At 40.2% G+C, this 24376-nt stretch overlaps 1 protein-coding gene across 2 annotated transcripts in view; it reads right to left on the bottom strand.

Annotated features, from left to right (window-relative positions):
* The window catches only part of PRKD3 (protein kinase D3), an 89417-nt gene extending 76181 nt beyond the window's left edge, over positions 1-13236 (bottom strand). Inside the window, exons 1-2 of one of the 2 annotated variants that reach the window (XM_047068434.1) lie at positions 13112-13236; positions 5085-6043 (exon numbers count right to left, since the gene is read on the bottom strand). In XM_047068434.1, the coding sequence (XP_046924390.1) occupies positions 5085-5372 (288 nt within the window). In that variant the 5' untranslated portion in view covers positions 5373-6043; positions 13112-13236. Of the gene's footprint in view, positions 1-5084; positions 6044-7095; positions 7349-13111 lie in introns of those variants that run through there. The other variant, XM_047068435.1, reaches the window with a different exon arrangement.
* Positions 13237-24376: the final 11140 nt, after the last annotated feature.

Below are 24376 nucleotides of genomic sequence, written 5' to 3'. Positions count from 1 at the left end.
GTCCTCCTCTACTAATTCAAAAGGAGGACTGCCCTCCAGGCTTACTTCACTAACTTTTAGAGGCCTTTCCTCTGGTCCTTCAAAGTAAGAGCTCTTTTCATCACTTTTCCGCCTTGTTGGTTTCTCTACAGAAAGAAAGTTGGGAAGGTTCTTCTCAAGGAATAATGATTCCATTTCAAGAGTCACAGCAGAACACTAGGGCCCAAATCCTTAAAAAGTCCTAGAACACAGGAACTCTATCTTATTAAAGTTTGATAAAAATCAGTCCTATTCTCTCCCCCCAGAAAAACCTTACTTTTCTTTCAGAATTTTCTATCTTGGTTACCAGCATCACCACCCATCCAGCCACCCGCGCTCCCGTCTTCTTCAATAGGCTGTCAAGTTTTACCAACACTACTTGCCCAACACTCTTCAAATATATTCACTTCCCAACCATCTCAGTTCAGATATTCATTACAGTGGCTTCTTGCCTGATCTCCTTATTTTATGTCACACTGAGTTACACATTTAAGCTTTCCCAAACACAAATCTGATCATGTTGCTTTGCTGCACGCAGACCTTAGTTAAATCTCTGCTCTTACAGGAATCAAGTGCAAAAATTTCCTTTGCATGAAGAAGGCACTGCGGTGCACTGAAAAGAGTATACAGGTTTTGGAGTTTAAAAAAGACCTGTGTTTGAATTCCAACTTTCAGCAAGTAATTAAATGTCTCTGAAATTCAGTTCCTCCTTTATTCAACAGCAATTATATCACCCACACTCTTCCCACTCAGTGAGGTCCTTGGAGAAGGAGCATCAACCTCCCCTAAGACCATATTACAAATGCTTAGACCCACCCCAAACCTACTGATTCAAAACTTACATTTTAGAAGAATCACTAGACAACTGGCATATACATTAAAATTTGAGATGCACCACAAACTATTGTGAGGATTAACTAGAAAATGTGTGTAAAGCTCCCAACATAGAATAGGCACTCAATAAATATTATTATAATCTTCCTCTTGTCCCCTTCTGTATCTTCAATCATCTTAATTCTTTTACCTGGAATGTATTCCTCACCCCCTATATTATTGAAATCTTGCTCATTCTTTAAATGTCAAATAAAATGCTACTTTCTGTATGAAGTCTTCCACATCCTTCATTAACCTGAGAAGAGCACTCTCTACCTTAACCTCACTTTCTACTTTTCATGTTTTACTCTGTTTCTTTCAGTAGACTGTAAGCTTTTTGAGAGAAGGGATATATGGTTAATCTTCCCAACCTAAAATTTAACCAGTACCCCATCTTTTAAAAGGTTCAGGTAAATGCATTTCCTAAGAATAGATATAAGAAAAGCAGGTTAGTGACCCTCAGAGCCCTGGCAGCTAACCTGGAGCTGTAGAGATGTAGGTAATGAAAATGGATGACTAATGAGCAAGTACCCAAGAGGGAAGGAAAAAACAAAAGAACTTCTGACATGATTTTTCCATCCTCCAAATGAGTTAGGGATCCATGAAATGTCTCTATAAAATCTCAGAATCTGAGCTGGTTGCCTTAAGATTTTTCTCTGGTTAGGATCTGGAGTAGGTCATCCCTTGAAACTCCTTTTTCCTTTAACTGTCTCTAGCAGTGAAGACCCAATTTTGATTAAATATTTCATAATCTCACCACTGTAATTACACACTAGAAATCATCCCAACTCAGTCATTGATAGATTTGGAAATTGTAATCCAAAGAAGTCAAATCACTTGTGCAAAGTTAAACAGTAAATAAGCAATACAGCTGACCTAGATTCAAGCTCAAAACTCTTAGAAATGTGTAGTATATTTATGCCCTATATATGCTACATATTTTTGCCAGATACATCCCCATATCACTATAATACTGATTCAAATTCAGTTCACTATGATATTTCTAGAATCAATAATTCTATATAAAGTTCACCCTAAGTTATCTTTTTTTTCCTTCGGCTCTATCCTGTTTACTTCCTTGGTATCACTGTAATTTTTCATGGATTATGATTTTTAATCAAGTTTTCTAAGAGTTTAACCCATCTGACCCACTTCTCACATCTATATTAAAGAAGAAGTAACATGAATTCTAAAATAATCCTGTAGGAAATCAGCATGCCTCTGTATAAATGTAAGAACAAAGTGAAATTTTAGAAGATTGAAAACAATAAATACAGACTCTGCCAAAACATTGGTTATAAATTTCTATAGGTTTGGGGTGCCTGGGTGGCTCAGCTGGTTAAGCGTGCAACTCTTAATTTCGACTTGGGTCATGATCCCAGGGTTGTGTGATGGAGCCCTGTGTCGGACTCTGCACTGAGTGTGGAGCCTGTGTGGGGTTCTCTCTCTTTCTTTCTTTCTTTCTTTCTTTCTTTCTTTCTTTCTTTCTTTCTCTTTCTCTCTCTCTCTCTCTCTCTCTCTCTCTCTCTCTCTCTCCCTCCCCCCCCCCCCGTTGGCACACTCTCTCACAAAATAAACAAACATTTTTTAGAATTTCTATGCACTCAAATAAAAAGGAAACATTAAAGTTACAAACTATAGTTAAGTTAAAAGCTTACCTTTAAATTAAAAACCTTGTCGCAAAAATATTTGTGAAAAACCTCTGTAACATTTAATGAAAGGGAAAATAAAAGCAAAAATACTTAAAGGCACGCAGATGGCTCTACAGATCTACAAAAGGAAAGTGAATCTTTAGGCCACATTTCAACAGACAAGGTATTGTTGACACACAGGCACAGATTATTTTTACAAACCACATCACATGTTTTAGACTATTAAATGCATCTCCATCAGAAGATAATAACAAACAAAGGTAAGAAATTAAAAGAAAAACAGGGGCGGGCGCCTGGGTGGCTCCATTGGTTGAGCGTCCAACTTCAGCTCAGGTCATGATCTTGGCTCAGGTTCGTGGGTTTGAGCCCCACATCAGGCTCTGTGCTGACAGCTCAGAGCCTGGAGTCTGCTTCACATTCTGTGTCTCCCTCTCTGTCTGCCCCTCCCCCACTCATGCTTGGTCTCTCTCTCTCTCTCTCTCTCTCTCTCTCTCTCTCTCAAAATAAATAAACATTAAAAAAATACTTTGGGGGGCACCCTGGTGGCTCAGTCAGTTAAGCATCCGACTTCAGCTCAGGTCATGATCTCATGGTTCGTGAGTTCGAGCCCATGTCCGGCTTGCTCTCTCTCTCTCTCTCTGCTCCTCCCCCATTTGTGCTTTGTCTCTCTCAAAAATAAACATTAAATTTTTTTTTTAATTTTTAAAGAAATTAAAACAAAAACAGGAAGATAAAGAGCATGAATCCAAATATATTAATCTTGTGCAATGATTTTTAAAATAAAAAATATACTAATTTGTTTGAACCATATGCTCAGTCCATCAAAAATAAAATGTACCCAGGGGCGCCTGGGTGGCTCAGTCGGTTAAGCGTCCGACTTCGGCTCAGGTCATGATCTCGCGGTCCGTGAGTTCAAGCCCCGCATCAGGCTCTGTGCTGACTGCTCAGAGCCTGGAGCCTGTTTCGGATTCTGTGTCTCCCTCTCTCTCTGACCCTCCCCCATTCATGCTCTGTCTCTCTCTGTCTCAAAAATAAATAAACATTAAAAAAAATTTAAAAAAAAATAAAAAAATAAATAAATAAATAAAATGTACCCAATTCACACTATGTAAATATACAGTTTCATGATAAAATAGAGAACATCCCTGCTTATCCACCAAATCAAGATTATTAAAGACATTTAGCTAAGGTTCCTTAAAAAATAGTATAGTATAGGGGTGCCTGGGTGGCTCAGTTGGTTAAGCGTCTGACTCTTGGTTTCAGCTGAGATCACTATCTCACACTTGTGAGATCCAGCCCTGTGTCAGGCCTGGATCTGGGCATGGAGCCTGCTTGAGGTTCTCTCTCTCCTTCTCCCTCTGCTTCCGCCTCTTCTCCCATTAGCACTCTCATGCTTGCTTGCGCGCGCGCTCTCCCTCTCTCTCAAAAACAAAAATGGTATAGTACAGGACAGGAGACAGGTAGAGAGGAAACAAAAAACTACCCTCAATTTCAAATTTTTATGTATTGTCATATATTCAAAACTCATTTACCCATTTTTTAAGCAAGAGAGAGTGGTCTTCTCATATCAGATGGCAGTTTAGGTGAAATTAAGACCAAAAGGGAAAGAAGAGAGTATAAAAAAGAGGGCGGAAAACAGCGCACCTAGGAAGAACACGTATGCACCTGGGACTCAGCCACAGCTGGGTCTTATCCTTTAGGGAAGCCATCTGGATGGCTTGCACCCTCTAACTCCTGTTTTCTCTAAAAACAAAGGAGATTTCTTAAGTCCTCTTGATTTTATACGGATTTTCATGCTCTTAAAAAGGAAAATTGAGGGGCGCCTGGGTGGCGCAGTCGGTTAAGCGTCCGACTTCAGCCAGGTCACGATCTCCCGGTCCGTGAGTTCGAGCCCCGCATCAGGCTCTGGGCTGATGGCTCAGAGCCTGGAGCCTGTTTCAGATTCTGTGTCTCCCTCTCTCTCTGCCCCTCCCCCGTTCATGCTCTGTCTCTCTCTGTCCCAAAAATAAATAAACGTTGAAAAAAAAAATTTTTTTTTTAAAAATAAAAAAAAAAAAAAGGAAAATTGAATAGGCAGTATTTTATTTTTTTATTTTTTTTTTAATTTTTTTTTTTCAACGTTTATTTATTTTTGGGACAGAGAGAGACAGAGCATGAACGGGGGAGGGGCAGAGAGAGAGGGAGACACAGAATCGGAAACAGGCTCCAGGCTCTGAGCCATCAGCCCAGAGCCCGACGCGGGGCTCGAACTCACGGACTGCGAGATCGTGACCTGGCTGAAGTCGGACGCTTAACCGACTGCGCCACCCAGGCGCCCCGAATAGGCAGTATTTTAAAGTTAGGATATAGGCTCCAGTTGTTAGGACCTGAAATTTCAGACCTTAGGCTTCTAGCCTATTAGCACTTTTCCCTAAATGATCAAAATTAGGACATAATCAATTGACTCACGTGTTAACTCATTGTTGCATGTATAATTTATAGAAAAGCATTAAGAACAATGTTAATTAGAAAAAGTATGGACATAAATAGTATGCACAGTACCTTCTGATAAACAATGGAGCACACAAGATCCTTGACAGCAGATAAAGATAGTTCCTGGGCTTCAATGGTAACACTCTCCCGTGTAAGGCCAATTTGCAGCAGAAATGAAATTGTATGCTCTGAGCCTCTGGAGTTGGTGAGTGATGGTGCACTGAAGCTTCCATTAGAGAGCCGGGCAGAGAGTCCTGTTTTAGGACTTGAACATGGAGAAGGAGTGGGAAGCACAGCAGGAAGAGTTGCAGGTAATACAGACTTCTGGGCTGATGGAGGGGAATTGTTTGCAGACATCTGCCTTTCTTTAATCTTTTAAAATAGTTGTCAATTCTTTTTCAGTGGTTATGAAGAGGCTTTTACAATCACAGGAGTAAAAAAATAACTGTACTTTTGGATTTAATTGAAAACTGCTGTATTTCCTCTTTTAAGCCACTCATGCCAATGACTGCATCTTCTACAACTGTGAGCTGAATACACAGAAGGTCCCACTTCCCCTAGTATCAGATGTCCCATCAAAAAACAGTCTTGTCTTCAGGACCACAACCAGGGATTTGGAAAGGATTTAACATCACTGAATTATCCTCATCAGAAAAGAGTTGACACTGCTTATTTACTAACCATCTTCATCTATTTTCTTTTAAGTCTACTTTTGTCTCTCTCTTTTAATTTCAGAAAATACATATTGAATAAAAGTTGTTTTTCTGTTAAGATGAAATCCTCCTGGTTTAAAAGAGAAGTGTTTAGGATTAATCTATTTAATCCTTATCCTTAGGTTCAATGATTTGATGGGATACTTTCTCAAATATCCACACCTTAAATCACCTTCTCAAATGTCTTCATTTTCATTTTTGGGGGGGTAAATTTTTCCATGATGAAGCACAAAGTTTTTTAAAACAGTACAGGTATATTTCACTTGAAGAATTGGTCCGCTGAGAAGAGTTGATGTTTTCTGAAATGTAGTCAGCCTGGAAGGAATTTTAAAAACACTCTTAATATTTTATACTCATTTGACATTATTTTCAGAATGCCAAGAATCCCTTTAATTTTTTTAAATGAGAAGTTTTGGTTGCATGTTTACAATTCACCAATAAATCCTAACGGGTAGTCGTTCTGGAGGTCTAGTTATCAGAGTCTTTTTTTTTTTTTTTTTTTTTTACTGTAGATATAATTTTAGGGAGAGCCTTCTGCTCACCACTACCACCACCACCACCAAGCCCATGGCACCCCTCACTAACACCCAAAATCTGAAGATCACTTTTATTCCACAATACACAACTGAGTTAAGACAAAAACAGAGAAAAACAGAAGGGACTAAAAGAAGGTTAAAACTGATATGGTCATAGAAATAAAGCACGTACCACTCAGCCATACCGAAGAAGTAGAACACTGTCCTAATAAAGACATGTTAAGAGTATTCTTTTTTATATTAAAAGTCTAATTCTACCAAAATATGATTGCTGACTTGCTTTTTGACAGATTTCTTGTAAGGCCAAGAAAGCAGAAGGGGACATACTATGCACAGTTATAATGTGAACAACATACTTAAGACAGGAACATAGGAGAAAGTGACCTTATCGTAAAGGGTTTCTATAAGTAAAAAGAGAGACAGCACTAGACTCAGTTATATATGTATCACAGTTTACAATAGGACATTTCAAAAACAAAACAAAAGGCATGACCCCCATGGCCTAAGTGAAATGGCTCACAAGAGATCTTTCTAAATTTTCCATATATAACCGTAAACAATTCCAATGATGAAAAAGAGTGAAGCATCCAATGTGGTTGCAGAATGACTCTCCGGAGAGTAGTTAATGGGGCTAAATAAATCAGGATGAACACAACAGAACAGCAAAAACATACAGATGTAGTATCAGGAATTAGAAAGCTCAGGGAAAACTAAGGCTTAGAAAAAATTACTTAAAGATAACAAAAGCTTTTATAGCTACATTCAAATAAATATTAACCCACCTTATACAGTACAGCACTTAACATCTCATAAATGCTTTACATACTTTACCTCGTGCACACCTCTTTGGAGACAAATATGACTTTTGCAGATGAGAAAATAGAAGCACAAGCAGATAAAGCAACGTGCCCAGCATCACGCAGGTAATTAAGAGGCAGAGTGGGAATCAGGACCCAAGTTTCATACTTTCTTACTAAGTGCTATCTCCATAAAATAACATACTATTTTTCAAAGAGAACAAGGAACTGAGAGAATCACTGCTCAGAGAGGATGTTGTTAAGGTTGAGCACGTACAGAAGGCAGAATTGCTCAACTTGTATTTTGCTGATCTTCTCTCGGTTTTTAAACTAAAGTTGTAGAAGGGCAATGAGAACCGAAACCCCAGCCTGGTGAATGAGGGAGACTAAAACAACTTTATGTAGTAAGTCTTGGGTTCCAGATGCAATTCATTCCACACTGCAAAAGCAATTAGCAAGTGTAATCACAAAGCTGACTCCTAAAATCTTAGAGAAAGAGCTCAGAAAAAAATAATCAGGGCCTGGAGATGGGTCAGGGTTGCTTCGAATTTTGGAGCTGGAGGAGTAGGGAAGTAGATTTCAGAAATCACAGACATATAAACTTAATTTTTAGTCAAATCTGAGAATAGATTATGAAAGGAAATGGTTTCTGAATATTTAGAAAAGAATATAATAATCACTAGATGTCAGCATGAATTAAAACAGAACAAATAATGCCAAATCAACTGCATTTACATCTTGGAAAAGAAGGATTACTAGACTTCTCAGATGCAAGGGAAAAAAATAATAACTTATAGTCATTGAGCTCCAACTATCTGCCAGACACTGTCTAACCACTTTATATGCATTACCTCATTTAATCCTCTGCAACAACCCATTTTATAGTTGAAAAAAACACGCTTAGAAATTAAAGTACTTGCCCAAGATCACACAATTAGCAAAGCCAGGGAGAAAAAAGTGTATTCTGGCCAAAACAGTATTCAAGATGGTTTTTCACACTATTTTTGCAAATATGTTGTTTGAGTGTGAGTTGGATGTTAGTGTAGCTGGGTAAATTCACTACTCTAGATCAGCCTGGATGAAAGAAGTCTTTAGGGGAGTGCCTCAGAACTCTGTCCTCAGCCCTATATTGTTTTTGATTATTCATAACATAAAGACACAGAAAACATGCTTATAAAATCCTCAGAGTGTACGATCCGGGAGAAATAAACTAAAATTAAAGTGAAATGTAACAACAGTGAGTGTAAAGCTTTACATTTGGTTTCAAAAAGTTAATGGAGAAGAAATGGAGAAGTGCTGATTTAGAAGGTATTCAGAAGGGGAGTTAGCCACCTAAGAGTTTAACGAGAGCTGCTAATCTGTAACTAAAAGAACTAATGCAAATCTAACCCCCCAGGACACTGAGAACACATCAGCACCAACCTGTAAACTCTGTTGCCAGTCAGCCTACCTCACCCCGTATTCATTTCTACAGTCCACATTTTTAAGAGCCATATTGATTAAAAAATAGTAGTAACAGCATGCATCTAGATAAAGGTGAAAACAATGTCATGTGACAAATACATGCTTAACAAAGCCAAACAGAATAATGGTGTTCAAACATTTGAAAAGGTGTTAAGAGAATAATCGGCTTTATTCAGTATCACTGCAGAGAAGTAAAATGAAGATAACCGCACTACTTGCTTACCTCACAGGAGGTCAAGAGCACGGAGCTACTGCATGTAAAGTACTTTCAACAGTACCCGGCTTACAGTTCAGTGCTCAGTTAAGTTTTAACAATTTTTACAGTGATTCCATGAGGAAATTAAGAAGGAAGGTCCTACTTTATGCTAACCGCTGCAATTGATATATGATACTTCATTACATTCTCAAGACCACTCTAGATTTGTTCCACTCTGTTTTACTGAAAAGGAACCAAAGTTTATAGTTGCTTACTCACAACTACACAGCTAATGTGAGATGGAACTGGGATTCAAACAAAAGTTTGCCAGGCTCCAAAGCCCGTGTTCCTTTCTGTTGCATTCCACCTCCAACAGCCTAACTACCCACCAGGTTTTCTCCTGAAGTAGTCAGTCACTTACAAGTAGTTTCAAAAGCTGAACAACTGTCATGAAAAAGGTAGCAAAATATCTATGAATAATACTGTATTCAGGTCAAATACTTCAAAATACAAGATACTGCTGTGTTCAATAATAATTTATTTTCAATGGATGTCTTCCCACTAAATTTCCATTTTATTATAACTGTCTAGTAATACAATCAACCAATTTATCAGAACTATTGATAACTTAATAAACTATATAAATGTTATAGTTTTGTATAAAAATATTTTTTACAGTTTCAGCATGAAAACAAATAGAAGAAACTAAGTGAGCTGTCTTTAAGCTTCTGCCCATTCATCCCAACTGTTTTCTCTCTCCTTTTATTTTATGGAACCCTGATTTTCTCTGTAAGATGCAAGACGTAGGATTCAAAATATTAACACTAAACATCAAAAAAATCCAAGAACTGTAATTTACTTTGTCTTTATGTTTCAATTAGAAAACAGAGACAAAAGACAATTACTAATTTATAAGCTATGTATCAATTAGATATCTTTATTTCTAACAGCTATGGATTGGCAAGCATTTCTAATACGTTTACTTGGAACATCTCAAATATTCTTTGGGGGGAGTTAATTTGTCACATATCCCATTCAAATGAGCTTACAGGATCCATCACCACTGCGGAATGGAATCAAAAGATGAACTATGAAAGGAATCGTCAGCCCAACCTGCCATATTACTACAGACAAGGTAAAACAAAGCCTATGACTTCGTAGTAACATCACAAGTTGATCTACCTTTCTCTCCCACTCCCTTACCTCCCCCCTGCATGCACATATCTCCTATCTTGGCAAAGCCTCTAATTACAAGCTCTAACAACAGCATTTTCATTCAACAAATATTTACTGAGTGCCTATTATTTGCCAGACTGTTACTACAGTCGCTGTGCTTATATAGCAGTAACCGATACAGATATGGCTACTGTTCCTTCTGGAGCTTACAGTGTGATGTGGGGCACACACATTAAACAAACACCATTCACATAAACAGCAAGGGAACTACAAATTATGAAAAGTGAAATGACCGAGTATACCAAAAGGACCTAATTTTAACTGGGGTCTCAGGCAAGGTGACTTTAAGGAAGTAGTGCTTAAGCTAAGACCTAAAGGATAAGTAGGAGTCAGGGAAGCAGAGAAGGGAGGATTCCAGGAAGACAAAACAAATCCAATTCTTACATACAGTGCTTCAAAAGGAAGCTCATTATTTAGTGTAGCCGGTGTCCTTTTTGTAATCAGGGCTAAAGTAAAGAGGGAAAATGCTTTTCTTATTCAGAACAGCATGTAATTATTTACCATGACTCCTACTAGTAATGGGTTGTCCTTGTTCAATTTAGTTTTGTGTGCTAGGAATGCTATTTTTTTTTCCCTCCTGTTAATATGTAGATGTATTCTTTTAGCACGTAAAAAAGCATGTGCCCTTTTTCAGTGCAATACTGACCAGTGTCCTGAGGTCATTTTGCCTTGATAACAGGCTTGATCTGGCTTAATAATCCTAGTGTTGCTTTTATACTGTATATCACATTAAAGTCAAATAACTTTTTGGTTTTTTAAAATCACAGTTTGCGGCAAATACAATTTCAAAAACTATTACCTTAGGTTAATATAATACTTCTCCTAAGAGATCAGCATTCAACTAAATTGTTGCTGCTAAAATTCTGTTGATCTGGATCAGTGACATTTGAATCTCAGTCCTTCTACTCTCAGAGAGAGGACAGAGAGCATACTATGTCTGCTCTCTGCTCAGCCACTGAAAAGTTTATCCGGTAATAAGATTACAGACTGCCAATCTGGCAATGCTGTAGGAATCTATGCTGGGCTTGATGGACCTTCATCGCCTCTCTTCGCCCCAGTGGTATCTGAGAAATCTGACTGGCTAACAGCCAATGAGCAATTTCTCACACAATGTCACTGTAAACTAACCACACAAGTGGAGAAAACTTTTCTGCAATGAAATTAAAACAAAAACATTTCCTAAGTGTATCATCTCAAATTTTTTGACGAACAGGACAACTGCTCCAAAGAGGGCACATACAAGTTCAATTTAAATTACATAATCAGAGACTCAAAGTACTAACAGAAAATTGTGAACCATAAGAATGATTATTAAATCAAGTTAAAATCTGTACTAGCAAATAATTTCCTCATATATCCAGGCCTATAAGAGTAATTTCTTTTAAAAATGAGCAATTCACTTCAATATGGTAATATTTTCATCACCTTTAAAATGTCTTTTTTTTAAATGAGAAAATGTCCCTTAAAAGTGCATTTAAATGATCATTTCGTTTTTTCTCTATGAGGTTTTTTCAATTCAATTTAATTTTTTAAATTTACTGTCCCAAAACTTGATTTATTAAAGCCTTTTTTTTTTGCATATGCCAGTGTTAAAAACAACCCACAAGAGAAATTTCTCTTTTAAAGAGGTCGTCTGATGACACTGAAAGCTTATAAAATCTGTATATCTAAAAGACTCACTACTATCTGAGATGCTTAAAAAATTACTCCAGATATCTTGAATGTGAATCATCCTAAAAAGTGAAATGCTATCCACCAAATTATTGTATGTAAACTGGCTTGTCAAATGCTCCAAACTCATCTGATCAGGTCTACCACATGTATATTAACTGCTAAAAAGCAAAACGTAAGGTGAAGGCTTTAAGTGACATGTTTAAAATACTTTTACTAAAACTTGTAACTTCTTTTTTAGCTGAATTTTCATGCTTGCTCTCAATTCAGATCCTAACAGGGGAGGAAGAAAAGGTTCCTTGATAAAATTAAACTAGTCTAGACCTAGATTGGGGTACTTTATATGGACGTCTTCGGCAGCAAATCCAGAGGTATTCCCAGCCTTCGAGGCATGAGAAGTTGGTAAGTAAGTAAGCTTGATCTAAGCAAAATCATAGTCGCTAAAAACGTAGGAAAGAACTGCAGCGTTAAGTACTAAGTAGAAGCAGTTGTAAGAGTAACACAATATAGCATTTTCTAGGGTACAGATTAAGGCATTTGAAAACTTTTTGTTTCATTTGCGGCTACAGCTTATGAAGGCTGGGTAGTACAAAATTGTAGTTCAGGGTGGAACTTATTCTTCCTAATCAAAGATGACACCGATATCTTATTTCCTGTGGGGATGGGTGTGGTCGAAGAGACAGTTATGTCCAAGCCATCAATCTGTGTATGGAAAAGTCTGCAGGTTTTACGCCTGTCCCTGGAATTTATATTCGTGCCTGCAGTCGGCAAGGCCTATGCTTCTGCCTGCGATGACTTCAAATAAAATATCCAACAGGCAATCGAGTAGTACGCGGTTATGGTTGCTGCTCAAAGAAACAGTCGCACTCCTCAGCGTTTCATCTCAAGAAAAACCTCCCGGGGTTAAGAACAACTCCGAGCAAGGCTGCAACTTGCAAAACTAAGCACAGTCAGGAAACTGGGGTGGGGGCTCCCATGCTCTAAGCACCATTTACTCCCCGCTCTGAGACGGCTGGAACTCCAAGTGATGAAATGAAAAAGAAAAAAAGGCTCATCCCAAATTCGGCAGCTTGACTGTCGCGGGTCTGGCGTCGGAAGCCAGCTGGAGGGACCCCGAAACAGACCGCTCCCGAGGCGGCCGCGCGCGCGGTGGTCGCCCGCGGAGCGCGGACCCAAGTTGGCCTCCGCGCCCACGCCGGAACTTGGCCCCATCTGGCGGCCGCGCCGGCGCCCCCGGCCCGCCGCGGCGCCCCCCCCCCCCAACCCCGCCCGCGCCTCCCGCCCAGAGCTCCGCCAACTTCCCGCCCGGCCCCGGGCGGTCGCCGCCCAGCCCCGCGCGGGGCCCGGAGTCCCGCCGCCGCCGCGTGCGGGTGGGGGAGGGGCCGCCGCCGCCTCACCCGACGGGCCGCGAGAACAAAGCGGCGGCCGCCGCGGCGCTAACTTTTTCGGTGTCTGATCCGCGCTCCCCGAGGCGACGACTTACAGAGGGAGAGCTCCGCCGGTCGTGAGAAACTCCACGGCCGCCAGCGTCTGGGTCCCGGACGAGGCGCCAGCGAGGCTTCACGCGCCTCGCACGATCCCGCCCGCCGCTGGCGCCCCTTCCTCCCTCTCCCTCCCGCCCTCCTCCCTGTCCCGTCCTGAGGCCCGGGGGCGGGGGGCGGGGGCGTGCGGGGCGGGGGCGCGCGGCCGGCGCGGGGCCTGCCGGGAGCTGTAGTTTCCGCGCGGGGATGTCAGTCACGCTATGCCTGCGCGCGGTGCAGGGGCAGCGCGAGCGCTGGGTCCTTTCGGGCTGGCCCTGCGCGCTCGGAGATCCCTGTGTCTCCGTGGGCGCGCGGCAGCGGGGCGCCACTGGGTATTTGAACCAGTTACACACGGCGCTTGATACCCATCATTGCCTCTCGCTCTTTTGTCGTCCGCTCTGATGGAGGCGACGGGGGCAAGGAACCGAGAGGTGGCAACTTGGACGGGAGGCTTGCAAGAGGTCCACAGCAGAGAGCAGCTACCCCCCTGAGAGCTCTTCTCCCTGCTCCCCGCCTTTCCCTCCCTCGGGCCTGCCTTCCAGGTGGCCGCCTGGCGCCGGAGCCCCGGACATCCCGCCCCGGAGGCAGAAACATCAAGAGCCCTCCATCTAAACAGAGTAAATCGAAGTGGCTACTTTCCATGTGTTTTGTGTTTCCTCTCTGTCCATCACGGAACTCCACGGGGTCCCCTACCATCAAAGTGAAGTGCAGTCAAGCATCACAAACCTCGGCTTCCACGCCCAGGGGAAAGAGAGTGACAATGCCTGGGGAGGGGCACAGGGAGGGGTGGGTGTCGGGATGAGGATCTAGAGGGAAAATAGACTATGTGGTAAATTACAACTTTAATGTGAGAGAAAACCCTGAGCAGCCGACAGTTGTCCCAGAAACGACCTAGTTCTTGTCTCAAGATTTTGTCTCAAAAATACTTAAGTAAAATATCTTGTAACAAGCTAGATGGGCTACTGTCAACAATCCATCCATCCTCAGGCGACGCTCCCAAGCAGCTTTTGAGAATAGAAAGAAAAGAAAGTTAAGTGGGTCCTTTCTTTTTATACTAAGTTGTCAATCTTAGTCGATGTCCCTGTATTTAAACTTAAGAAATGGGAATTAAAAAAAAATTATATTAAAGATGGGACAAGTAAGCTTGTGTATAATTCTAATGTACTCTGAAGATATTTTTTAGAAAAGACCTTTCTGAAACATTCTCAGGAATTGGAAGCTGCTAAATGTCCCATATCCCATATCCAGTAGTATCTACCTAATTCGATCTAATATTTTATATTTAGTCTTATTTTCTGCTCTTGTTTTATTTTAAAATTGAAAGTAACTCCACTCAAGTTTACATTCTTTTTAAAGAACGCTCTTACCTAACTTTGCCTTTTTCTTCCTTCCACTTCCCAACAGACGTTTTAGTCCAGCCCCAAATACTCTCTCTCAGCAAGATTCCCAGGACCTCATTGGAGCAGTTTACAGCCATTCCCATGTCACTAGTGACTTCCATGTTCTCTTGTGGTCCTTAAAGGGACAGAAGTTACTCTTCCTAGAAGTAACTTTTCTAAACGAATCAACCTGGTATTATATAGAGATTTAAGGATTTGTGTGTGTGTGTGTGTGTGTGTGTGTGTGTGTGTGAGAGAGAGAGAGAGAGAGAGAGAGAGAGAGAGAGTATGCATTTTATTTCCACTGTTCTGCTTCTCTTTTTAAAAACTAAATTGTCTCCTCCACTTTAGATGAATCTTTCAACAATGCATTCTAGCATAAGACTATCTTTGTAGCTGCAATTTTTTGCTTGACAGAAACTACAATTTCTTTAACTGAGTATATATCAGATCTACCTGGATTCCCCCTTCATAGGAATGTGTCTTTCCCCCTACTGAACTTGTAGAAGATCATGGATATAAAGGCGAGTAATATTTATCATTTATTGAACGTCAGCTCCGGGCCAATCACATTCATCCATTTTTATATCACCTTCTCTGTATATTACACATAACACCTCCCTTTTCTTTATATGCACTTATATTTAACTTTATATAATTTACTGTTTGATTACATACTATGTTCTAATATATTTGTAGAAATAAACTGCAAATATATTCATGTTTATGTCTACAAATGTATGTAGAACATAGTATATACGCAAAGAATCGCGGAAAGGATTGTCCAACTAAAAGGAGGATTAGAAAAACCAAGTAACTATAAGGAGAAGCTACTGCATATACTCCACCCAGGATTTCATATGGTGTCCCTAAAATTTAATAGTCAGGTAATTTGTAATCAAAAACAAATTACCTTGCTCATCCCCAGTAATTCCTGTTTATCTTTGTGGTTGTAAAATACGTTTCTCCAAGAAAGACAAAATAGTGCATAAATGTGCCTTTGGATTTCATTTTAATTAAATATTCACTATAAACCTTGCTTTTGAAATACTGTAAACTGGCCATAATATATCTTAAAAGTCAACTGAGAAAGAGAACACAAGCGCTACAGACCTGGATAAGGAGCCAGTATTAAAATTAACTCTTGTACCAATACTGGTCAGAGCAAAGGAATTAGACAAGTGGGCTCCCTCACTCACAGTCTGGAAACTGCACCAGCCCTAAAGAGCCAGAGGGTTGGGATGGGACTTAGAAGACAGAATCCAACCTAGTCCCTGCCATGTCACAGGTGCATGCCGCTCAATCTCACTAAGAATTGGTGTTCTTACCTGTGAAATGAGGGGAGATAATTGTGTACACCATGGGGTCATGAGAATGAAGAGATGCCTTGAGTGTACCACACATGCAATGAGCATCGGAGGTAGTCTGCCCAGGTACGCATCACGATTCTGCCACTGAACGGCTGTGTAGTCATGGGCATGCCAACATCAGTGAGCTTCCTTCTCAGCCTCAGTTAACTTGGATGATAACGGTCCTTATCCCATGAGCTGTGCAAGACCTAAATGACATAACAAATGGAAGACGCTTTTAAGAATTCACACAGTGAATGCTCAATAACTGTTAGCTATTACATTTAAGAGGTGGAGCTTTTCAGAGTGCCACAGCTCCTCCTGGAAGCACAGAGGGAGAAAAATTAATAAGCTTGAGTCTGTGAAGGGAAATTTAAAATAATAGCGAAGAGTTTAAATGACACAGGAATCCCTGTGACCATGGAGTAAAGTCCTTTTCACTTCATCAGGGAATATCCTACTGCACTGGTGCTCAGTTGACCAGAAACCATCACTTTTTCCACTAATAGCTTCAGGTGTCCCGTCCAGGATAAAATCACTACATGGTTTTGTTTGTTGGTTTTGTTTTTGTTTTATTTATTTATTTATTTATTTATTTATTTATTTATTTATTTAAGCTTATTTATTTTGAGAGAGAAAGAGAAAGAACAGGGGTGGGGCAGAGAGAGGGGGAGACAGACAATTTGAAGCAGGCTCTGTGCTGAAGGCAGAGAGCCTGATGTGGGGTTTGAACTCACGAACCAGGAGATCATGACCCAAGCCCAAGTCGTACACTTAACTGACTGGGCCACTCAGGCCCCCTGGTTTTGTTTTTAATAAAGTTAATCAGACTCTACTGAGATGAACATTTTACTATAAATTGTACTCTGATCATATATCTCAAATTTCACAATCTAAGATACCTCCAGAAAGAATTCTGACTATATAACCCTAGACTTTAAACTCATAGTTCCTTAAATGATGATGAAGTGTGCAGCTGAAGTCTAGTTGAGGTTAATTTGGCTTACATGCCTTTTTTCCTAGCTCCCCCTTAAGACTTTACAGTCCTTGGGGTGCCTGGGTGGCTCAGTCGGTTAAGCAGCCAACTTTGGCTCAGGTCATGATTTCACGATCTGTGAGTTTGAGCCCAGCATCGGGCTCTGTGCTGACAGCTCAGAGCCTGGAGTCTGTTTCGGATTCTGTGTCTCCCTCTCTCTGACCCTCCCCTGTTCATGCTCTGTCTCTCTCTGTCTCAAAAATAAATGAACGTTAAAAAAAAATTTTTAAGTAAAAAAAATAAAAAAAAAGACTTTACAGTCCTTGATATATTGATTCAATAAACATTTTTTTAACATTTATTTTTGAGAGAGAGAGAGAGCAGGGCAGGGGCAGAGAGAGAGGGAGACACAGAATCCAAAGCAGGCTCCAGGCTCCGAGCTGTCAGCACAGAGCCCCACGCAGGGCTATAACCCACAGACCGTGAGATCATGACCTGAGCCGAAGTCGGTCGCTCAACCGACTGAGCCACCCAGGTGCCTCTATTCAATAAACATTTTTTGTGAGGCTGCCATGTGCAAGGCATTAGATAGGACCTATAGGTGAAACAATTACTGATCTTGGGGGACTAACGTTTATTAATAAGGTATGTCAAATCTATCACACAGAGAAAAGAGTAAAAAAGAAATAGGAAGCAAAATAAAAGGTTAGAAGGTGGCAAAGAAGTACAAGACATATGTCTGACCTGGGAAGGCTAATCATATGGACAAAGAGGATTTTAGCTGAGCCTTGAAGAAGGAGTAGAATTGGAAAATATGGGGGAGGGAAATGAGGGGGAAAAAAAGAAAATTCCAAGTGGAAGCAACAGTGAGCAAAGGCACAGGGGTATGAAACATGGCGCACAGTTGTGGACCAAATAGTTTTGTTATGCTGAGCCATAGGACCAGACAGTCCTCACACAGTCATTTAAAAATTGAGATATAATTCACAAACTATAAAAGTTCACCTTTTTAAAGTGGTTTTGAGTTAACTCACAAAGGTATGCAATATTGCCACTATCTAATTTCAGAATATTTTCATCACCCCCAAAAGAAACTCCATATCCGTTAGCAGTCACTGCCCATGACCCCCAGAGGTGGCTGGACCCCCCAGGAGGCTCCCAATGGAGTCACAGGTGCTTGCAGTTGGAAGCCCTTAAGTGGACAGGTGGGGGGAATGGTGGGGGCGGGGTGGATATTGGCAGGACACCTGCTGTATTCACCTCACATGGCTTCAATCACAGACTTACAAATCTCTATCCATAGCCTTGATCCCTTTATATAACCACCTCAATGTTCCATAGAAAGATCACAAATTCAAAGTGTGCCAAACTAAACTCATCTTTTCCTCAAAACCTTTTCTTCTTCCTATATTTCCAATCTTAGTTCACAGTACTACCATCTGTTTAGTCATCTAAGACAGAAACTTCTTGGTTAGCCTAGACTTCTTTTTCCTTGATCTCAAACCCAATTAGCGACCAAGTCCTGTCAATTTCAGACCGTCCTATTTCTAGTGTTGTATTCCTCTTCTCCTTTTTCACTATGACTGTCTTAACTCAGGCCTCCATTAGCTTTCACCTGATTCACTAGCCATCTAAGAGATTTCTAAAACATTTCCCCCCCTTGATTGAATCTTTTCTTTAGCCCACTCTCCACTCTGCCACCAGAGTAAGAGTTCTAAAATGCAGAATATGATTCCTTGTGGCTAAAGTCCTTCAGGAGCTAACCAATGCCTTCATTATGCAAACATTTTAGCATGGTGCCTAATGTGCCCCTTCCTGCTTTACCCCCAATTCCTCACATACCTACCACCTCAAGCAGTGGTGAACTACTGACAGTTTCCCACTGTATTTTTGCTAATGTGATACTTGCCTCCCCCATTTCCACCTGGAAACTTATTTCAGTTCCAGCTCCATCTATGAGGTCTTTCCTATCTGATTCAGACAGACTGGGAATCACCATGCCTTTCCTTGTGCTCCAGACGTGCTGCTTCCATAGCACCTGTGACATTTTATCACACAACTCTCTCTCTCACTAAACTGTAAGCTCCTGGGGTGCCTGGGTGGCTCGGTTGGTTAAGCATCTGACTTTTTTTTTAAACAATGTTTATTTATTTTTGAGACAGAGAGAGACAGGGCATGAGTGGGGAAGGGGCAGAGAGAGTGAGATACAGAATCTGAAACAGGCTCCAGGCTCTGAGCTGTCAGCACAGAGCCCGACGTGGGGCTCAAACCCACGAACCGTGAGATCATGACCTGAGCTGAAGTCAGACGCTCAACCGACTAAGGCGTCCCACATCTGACTCTTGATTTTGGCTCAGGTTATGATCTCAGGGTTGTGATTTCAAGGCCAGCATCGGGCTCTGCACGGGGCTTGGAACCTGCTTGAGATTCTCTCTCTCCTTCTCCCTGTGCCCCTCCCCTGCTTGTGTGCGCTCTCTCTCTCTTTCTCTCTTTCTGTCTCTCAGCAAACAAACACCTGTAAGCCACTGAAAAGCAGGGACCACATAACTCATCCCTATCTTCTTTGCAGTATGCTTTGCCCACTCTTAGTACTTCCCTGAGATTTGGGAGTCAGTGCATAGGATGGAGAATGAAACTATGGGAAGGGATGAAATTATCCTGCAGGAAGACCAGGAGTGGAAATTATATTCATTGGGGTCCTACTATGTCGAAGGAGACAGGATCCTAAGGTTTGACTCCAGAGTTCTATGCTTTTCACCAATTATAATAGGACTGAAGAAGATCCATTCTATTTGGCAATGATAAGTTCATCATGTGTTGACTCTGGGGACAGAGGTGTCAGGAGAAGATTGAGGCCAAAGCCGTACTGTAATGAATTGAGGAGGTAAATGGAAGATGAGAAGACAGAGTAGACATTGATGGCTCTCAGATGTTCAGATTTCAAGGACCAAGACATTTACAAGAAAAACTGGAGAGCCTTGCTGAGTTGCCAACTTCTTGTTTTACCAACTAAGAACATTAAAATAAGGCAAGATTGCAATATCACTAATTATTAGGGAAACACAAATCGAAATCATAATGAGATGCTACGTCACACCCATCAGGATGGCTACTGTCAAAAAACAGAAAATAACAAGTGTTGGCAAGGATGTGGAGAAACTGGAGCCCTCATGTGCTGTGGATGGAAATACAAAATGGTGCAGCTGCTACGGAAAACAGTATAGCAGTTTCTCAAAAAATTAAAAATAGAGTTACCATATGACCCAGCAACTCCGCTTCTGGGTATACATACAAAAGAAATGAAAGTCTTGAAGAGATATTTGTACACCCATGTTCATAGCAGCATAAGCAACCTGAATAACCAATGACAGATGAATGGAAAAGCAAAATGTGGTTATATGTAATGGAATATTATTCGATCTCGAAACAGAAGGGAAGTCTAACACGTGCTACAACATGGATGAACCTTGAGGACATCATACTAAGTGAAAGAAGCCAGTCACAAAAATATAAATACCCACTTATGTGAGGTACCTAGAGTAGTCAAATTCATAGAGACAGGAAAATAGAATAGTGGTTGCCAAGGCCTGGAGGGAGGAGTGAATGGAGAATTATTATTTAACGGATTCAGAGATTCAGTTCTGCCAGATGACAAGAGTTCTGGAGATAGATACTGGTGATGGTTGCACAACAGTGTGAATGTACTTAATGCTAAACTGCACTCTTAAAATCGGTGGGGACAGCAAATTTTATGTTACGTATATTTTGCCACAGTTAAAAACAACAACAATAACAGAGCAAAACTCAGGAACTTACACCAACTGTTGCATTAATTTAAAAATATTTAGCATCAAATATGAAGGAAGAATGTAATAATAAATATTAAATACAGTTACCTTATTGACAAAACATTTTTCTTAATTTTCTCATTAAGGAGAGTCATGGACAAGTGTTAACATGGGACCGGCATTTGGGAACTAATGGTGTTCATTACATTAAAAATGGAAGCTAAAGGAAAGAGGGCAATAATTAAAGAAGGTAGGTCATTGCCTGTTGTTATTGGTTGGGCTGTGTTTTTAGGCACTATGACAAGTCAAATATTTCCTCATATGTTTTGGAAGGTACCACTCTGAATAATCATAAGGTATTTGTTTTCAGACATTCAATATTTTACTGAGAATTACTGAGAATTTAGTACACTTCCAGGTCCCTGTTTTTGTAAGGATTATGTTATCAAGCCTTCTACACATGTAAAGCATATGCTAAAGATGTGTGTGTACTGTAAAATGATAGTATTATATAACTAGCTGCAGAATATAATAAAGGTGAATATGTGAAACACTGTCACACAGAGATGCGTGGAATAAGCTATTACCTAGCCACCATCCCATGTTTCCTTCATATCTTTCGTCTCTAAAAACCCTGAAATAATTTTTACCGTATCCTATGCATACAGCATGGTCCTGAATGTCATGTAGTTCCTGTCTCAGCCACTAGCTTGTTTTCTCATTGGTGTTCCTTTTCTCTAATGTAAGAGTAGAGTTGAAAGAAGACCATCTTGCCTCAGAGTGGAATGATGATGCACCATTCTTCTCTGGTCACTTCCTTTGCCTGCAAAATTTCCTCCCAGCCTGCTTTCCAAAGTTACAACTTCGCTTGTTCCTAATTTGTAAGACAGATTCAACCCTAGACTGTTGGAACGATTTTCTTGAAAGACTAAACAAATGTATTATGAAAGGCAATTATTCAATCTCTTCTACTTTCTCACAGATCTGTGAATTCAAACGTTAGCGTTCCCCATAATAGGCATGAGACTTCACCCAGTGAGAACCACACACAAAAAAATCAAGGTTTGGCGAGTGACAGAAGGGGATTAGTCTTCCTAAAACTGTATGCTCCGTAATTTAAGCTTCTTTTAAAGGGAAAGTCAGGTATACTCTTGGCCTCGTGCCAATGGCCGCTCTCTTGAAATGCGTTTTCAAACATTAAAATTGAAGGTGGATTAGCTCATCTAATTTATTATGGTCTGAACAATGTTGTATATGTAAATCATAGGGTTGAAAGGATTTTTTTTATGGCCACAGTCCATGCTGTTTTAAAATTATTAAAACACTTCAAATACTTTGCTAATGTCTTCAGATATATAAATAAAACAAACAATGAATTCATCCTAAATTTAAGCAAAAATGAAGATATATTTAGGAACATATGTGGTTTAAGGCAGAATTTGGGTTATGGTATTGTGTTGCAACTTTCTATCATTATTATTAATAGCTATGGTGGCATTGTCCACTTGACTCTTTTGTTTAATGACTGTTGCCAGTTTCTGCATATTTGTATCATATTTACTTGCTTTCTTAACATTTTATTTTCGAATCCTGCAAAAAGAGATTTTAGAGCCTTTCTTCCTACTTTATTTGACGCCGCTGGGCCTAACCTGAATCTGAAAAACAATTTTTCTTTGTTTGTTTGTTTGTTTGTTTCTGACTTGAAAATTACTCTTGGAATTGTTGTTCTTTTGAAGGGCTTAATTAACAGCCCCAATTAATACTGCTGCAGAATTACAAAACTGAAAGGAGTGCTTTTACAATTAACTCTGATTACAGACAGTGTAGCTTCATCAGTAGAGAATTCTCACAATTTCCTATCATTAGAACGTAAATAAATCGAATATAAAACCTTAGAAAATCCATAAATGACCCCAAAGCAAAAGATAACCAGTGCTTTAGTCTTTGCAAAGGTCTGACTCTGTACCGCGGAAGCAAACATTCTAATTTTTCGTTCCATCATTAAAAGCTGGGGTGGATGGATTCGGGCAGGGACATAATGTGGGCGTCTATAGTCTATGTGGCTATTCAAGGAACAAAGGGCAAGGTGTTGTAGTGTGAGGCTTGTGCACGGGCAAAAAGTGAGGGGAAGGGTGGGAGGTTTGGGTCTAAACTTGTCTACTTCAGGGGTGCCTGGGTTTAGAGTGTATTAATTTACATTGTAGTATTTCATTTTTTTTTTAGAAAAAACTTAGCATTTCCCCTTCTAATTAATAGGTATGGTATTAGACATCTGATGAAAGGAGAGAAAGCAATACAAAATGAGTACTCTGCTTAACACTTGGAAATAAAATGATTTCAAAGGTGTCTGGGTTTACATTCAGGACAAGCTTACCTTAGCATATTAAAAACTAGATTTTATAACTACTTAAATTTTCTCCTTTGAAACTGGAAAAGCCTATGGGCTACAGCAAAAGTACACTACCTACAGTTGAGTTGGCTTTGTATGCGCCAGGGGCAGGTTACTTGACCTCTTTGTGCTTTTATTTTCTTATCATTCACAACAAGGATAATAATAATGGTTTTCATCATACTCGTATATAGAATTAGAGGACCTTTAAAAATATATCATTGACATGCCTAACACCTTTGATCATATTTTTAACTTGCATCAAAAAATTTAGCTAGTAATTTTGGATGCAAACAAGTTCGTGCACTAACAGCTTTTTGTCATTCACATAGTAGCATTAATAGTTTCGAGAAATTGGTTCCTTGTCACCTACTTAATCCTTAAACTGCAAAAAAAAAGAAAAAAAATTAATGGATACGCAAACATACACTATATGAACACATACTCTTCATAACAGTCGGTTAATTGAAACCACAGTCAATTTGGGCGTGCAGAGCAGTAAAGAGATGAACTTTTTTTTTGGTTTTTCATCTTTTGATTCTCTCTGCCCTCATCTCTGTGAGGAGATTAAAATTCCTTACTGGAAATTCATTTCTTTGGATCTTAAAGGCTTTTGGTTTTTAGAGCTTGCAGAGAAAAATTGATTTAAAAAAGCAGGATAAAATTAAAAAAGGAGTAAGAGGAATTTTGTTTGGGAGCAAGATGAGTGTCAGTGAAAGGAATCAGGGGTCAAGGGGAATGTTCTCCTCCCCTTCTTTGAGAGGAGAGTGAGTTGTTATTCTAAACGGCTGGGAAGGGAGAGGGCCAGAAAACCAGAGGAAAGGGGATTTTTTTTCCTAACTTTTATTGCCACCTTGACTTGACCTCTGATAAGGTGAAGGGAGCTGGGAAGATTTACAGGAAATCTGGATTCCTGAGATTTCTGAGGAACAGCAAAGGTCTGACTCTGTACTGAGGAAGCAAACATTCTAATTTTTCGTTCCATTATTAAAAGCTGTGGTGGGCAGATTTGGGCAGGAATATAATGTGGGCGTCTTTATAGTCGCTGTGGCTATTCAAGGAACAAAGGGCAAGGTGTTTTAGCGCGAGGCTTGTGCACGGGCAAAAAGCGAGGGGAAGGGTGGGAGGTTTGGATCCAAACTTGTCTACTTCAGGAGCACGTGGGTGACTCAGTAGGTTGACATCTGACTCTTGATTTCGGCTCAGGTCATGATCCCAGAGTTGTGGGATGGAGCCCCGCATTGGGCTCCTCCGTGCTGAGTGTGGAGCCTCTTTAAGATTCTCTCTTTGCCCCTCTCCCACACTCGTGCCTTCTCTCTCTCTAAAATAATTAAAAAAAAAAATTAT

The sequence above is a fragment of the Lynx rufus genome, unplaced genomic scaffold, assembly GCF_022079265.1.
Source record: "Lynx rufus isolate CCGP_SWC_20201006 ecotype Redwood Valley unplaced genomic scaffold, mLynRuf1.p SCAF_8, whole genome shotgun sequence".
In the NCBI taxonomy this organism is placed as follows: Eukaryota; Metazoa; Chordata; class Mammalia; order Carnivora; family Felidae; genus Lynx; species Lynx rufus.
Note: the sequence above shows the minus strand (reverse complement) of the source record. Positions and strands in the feature narration are given on the sequence as shown.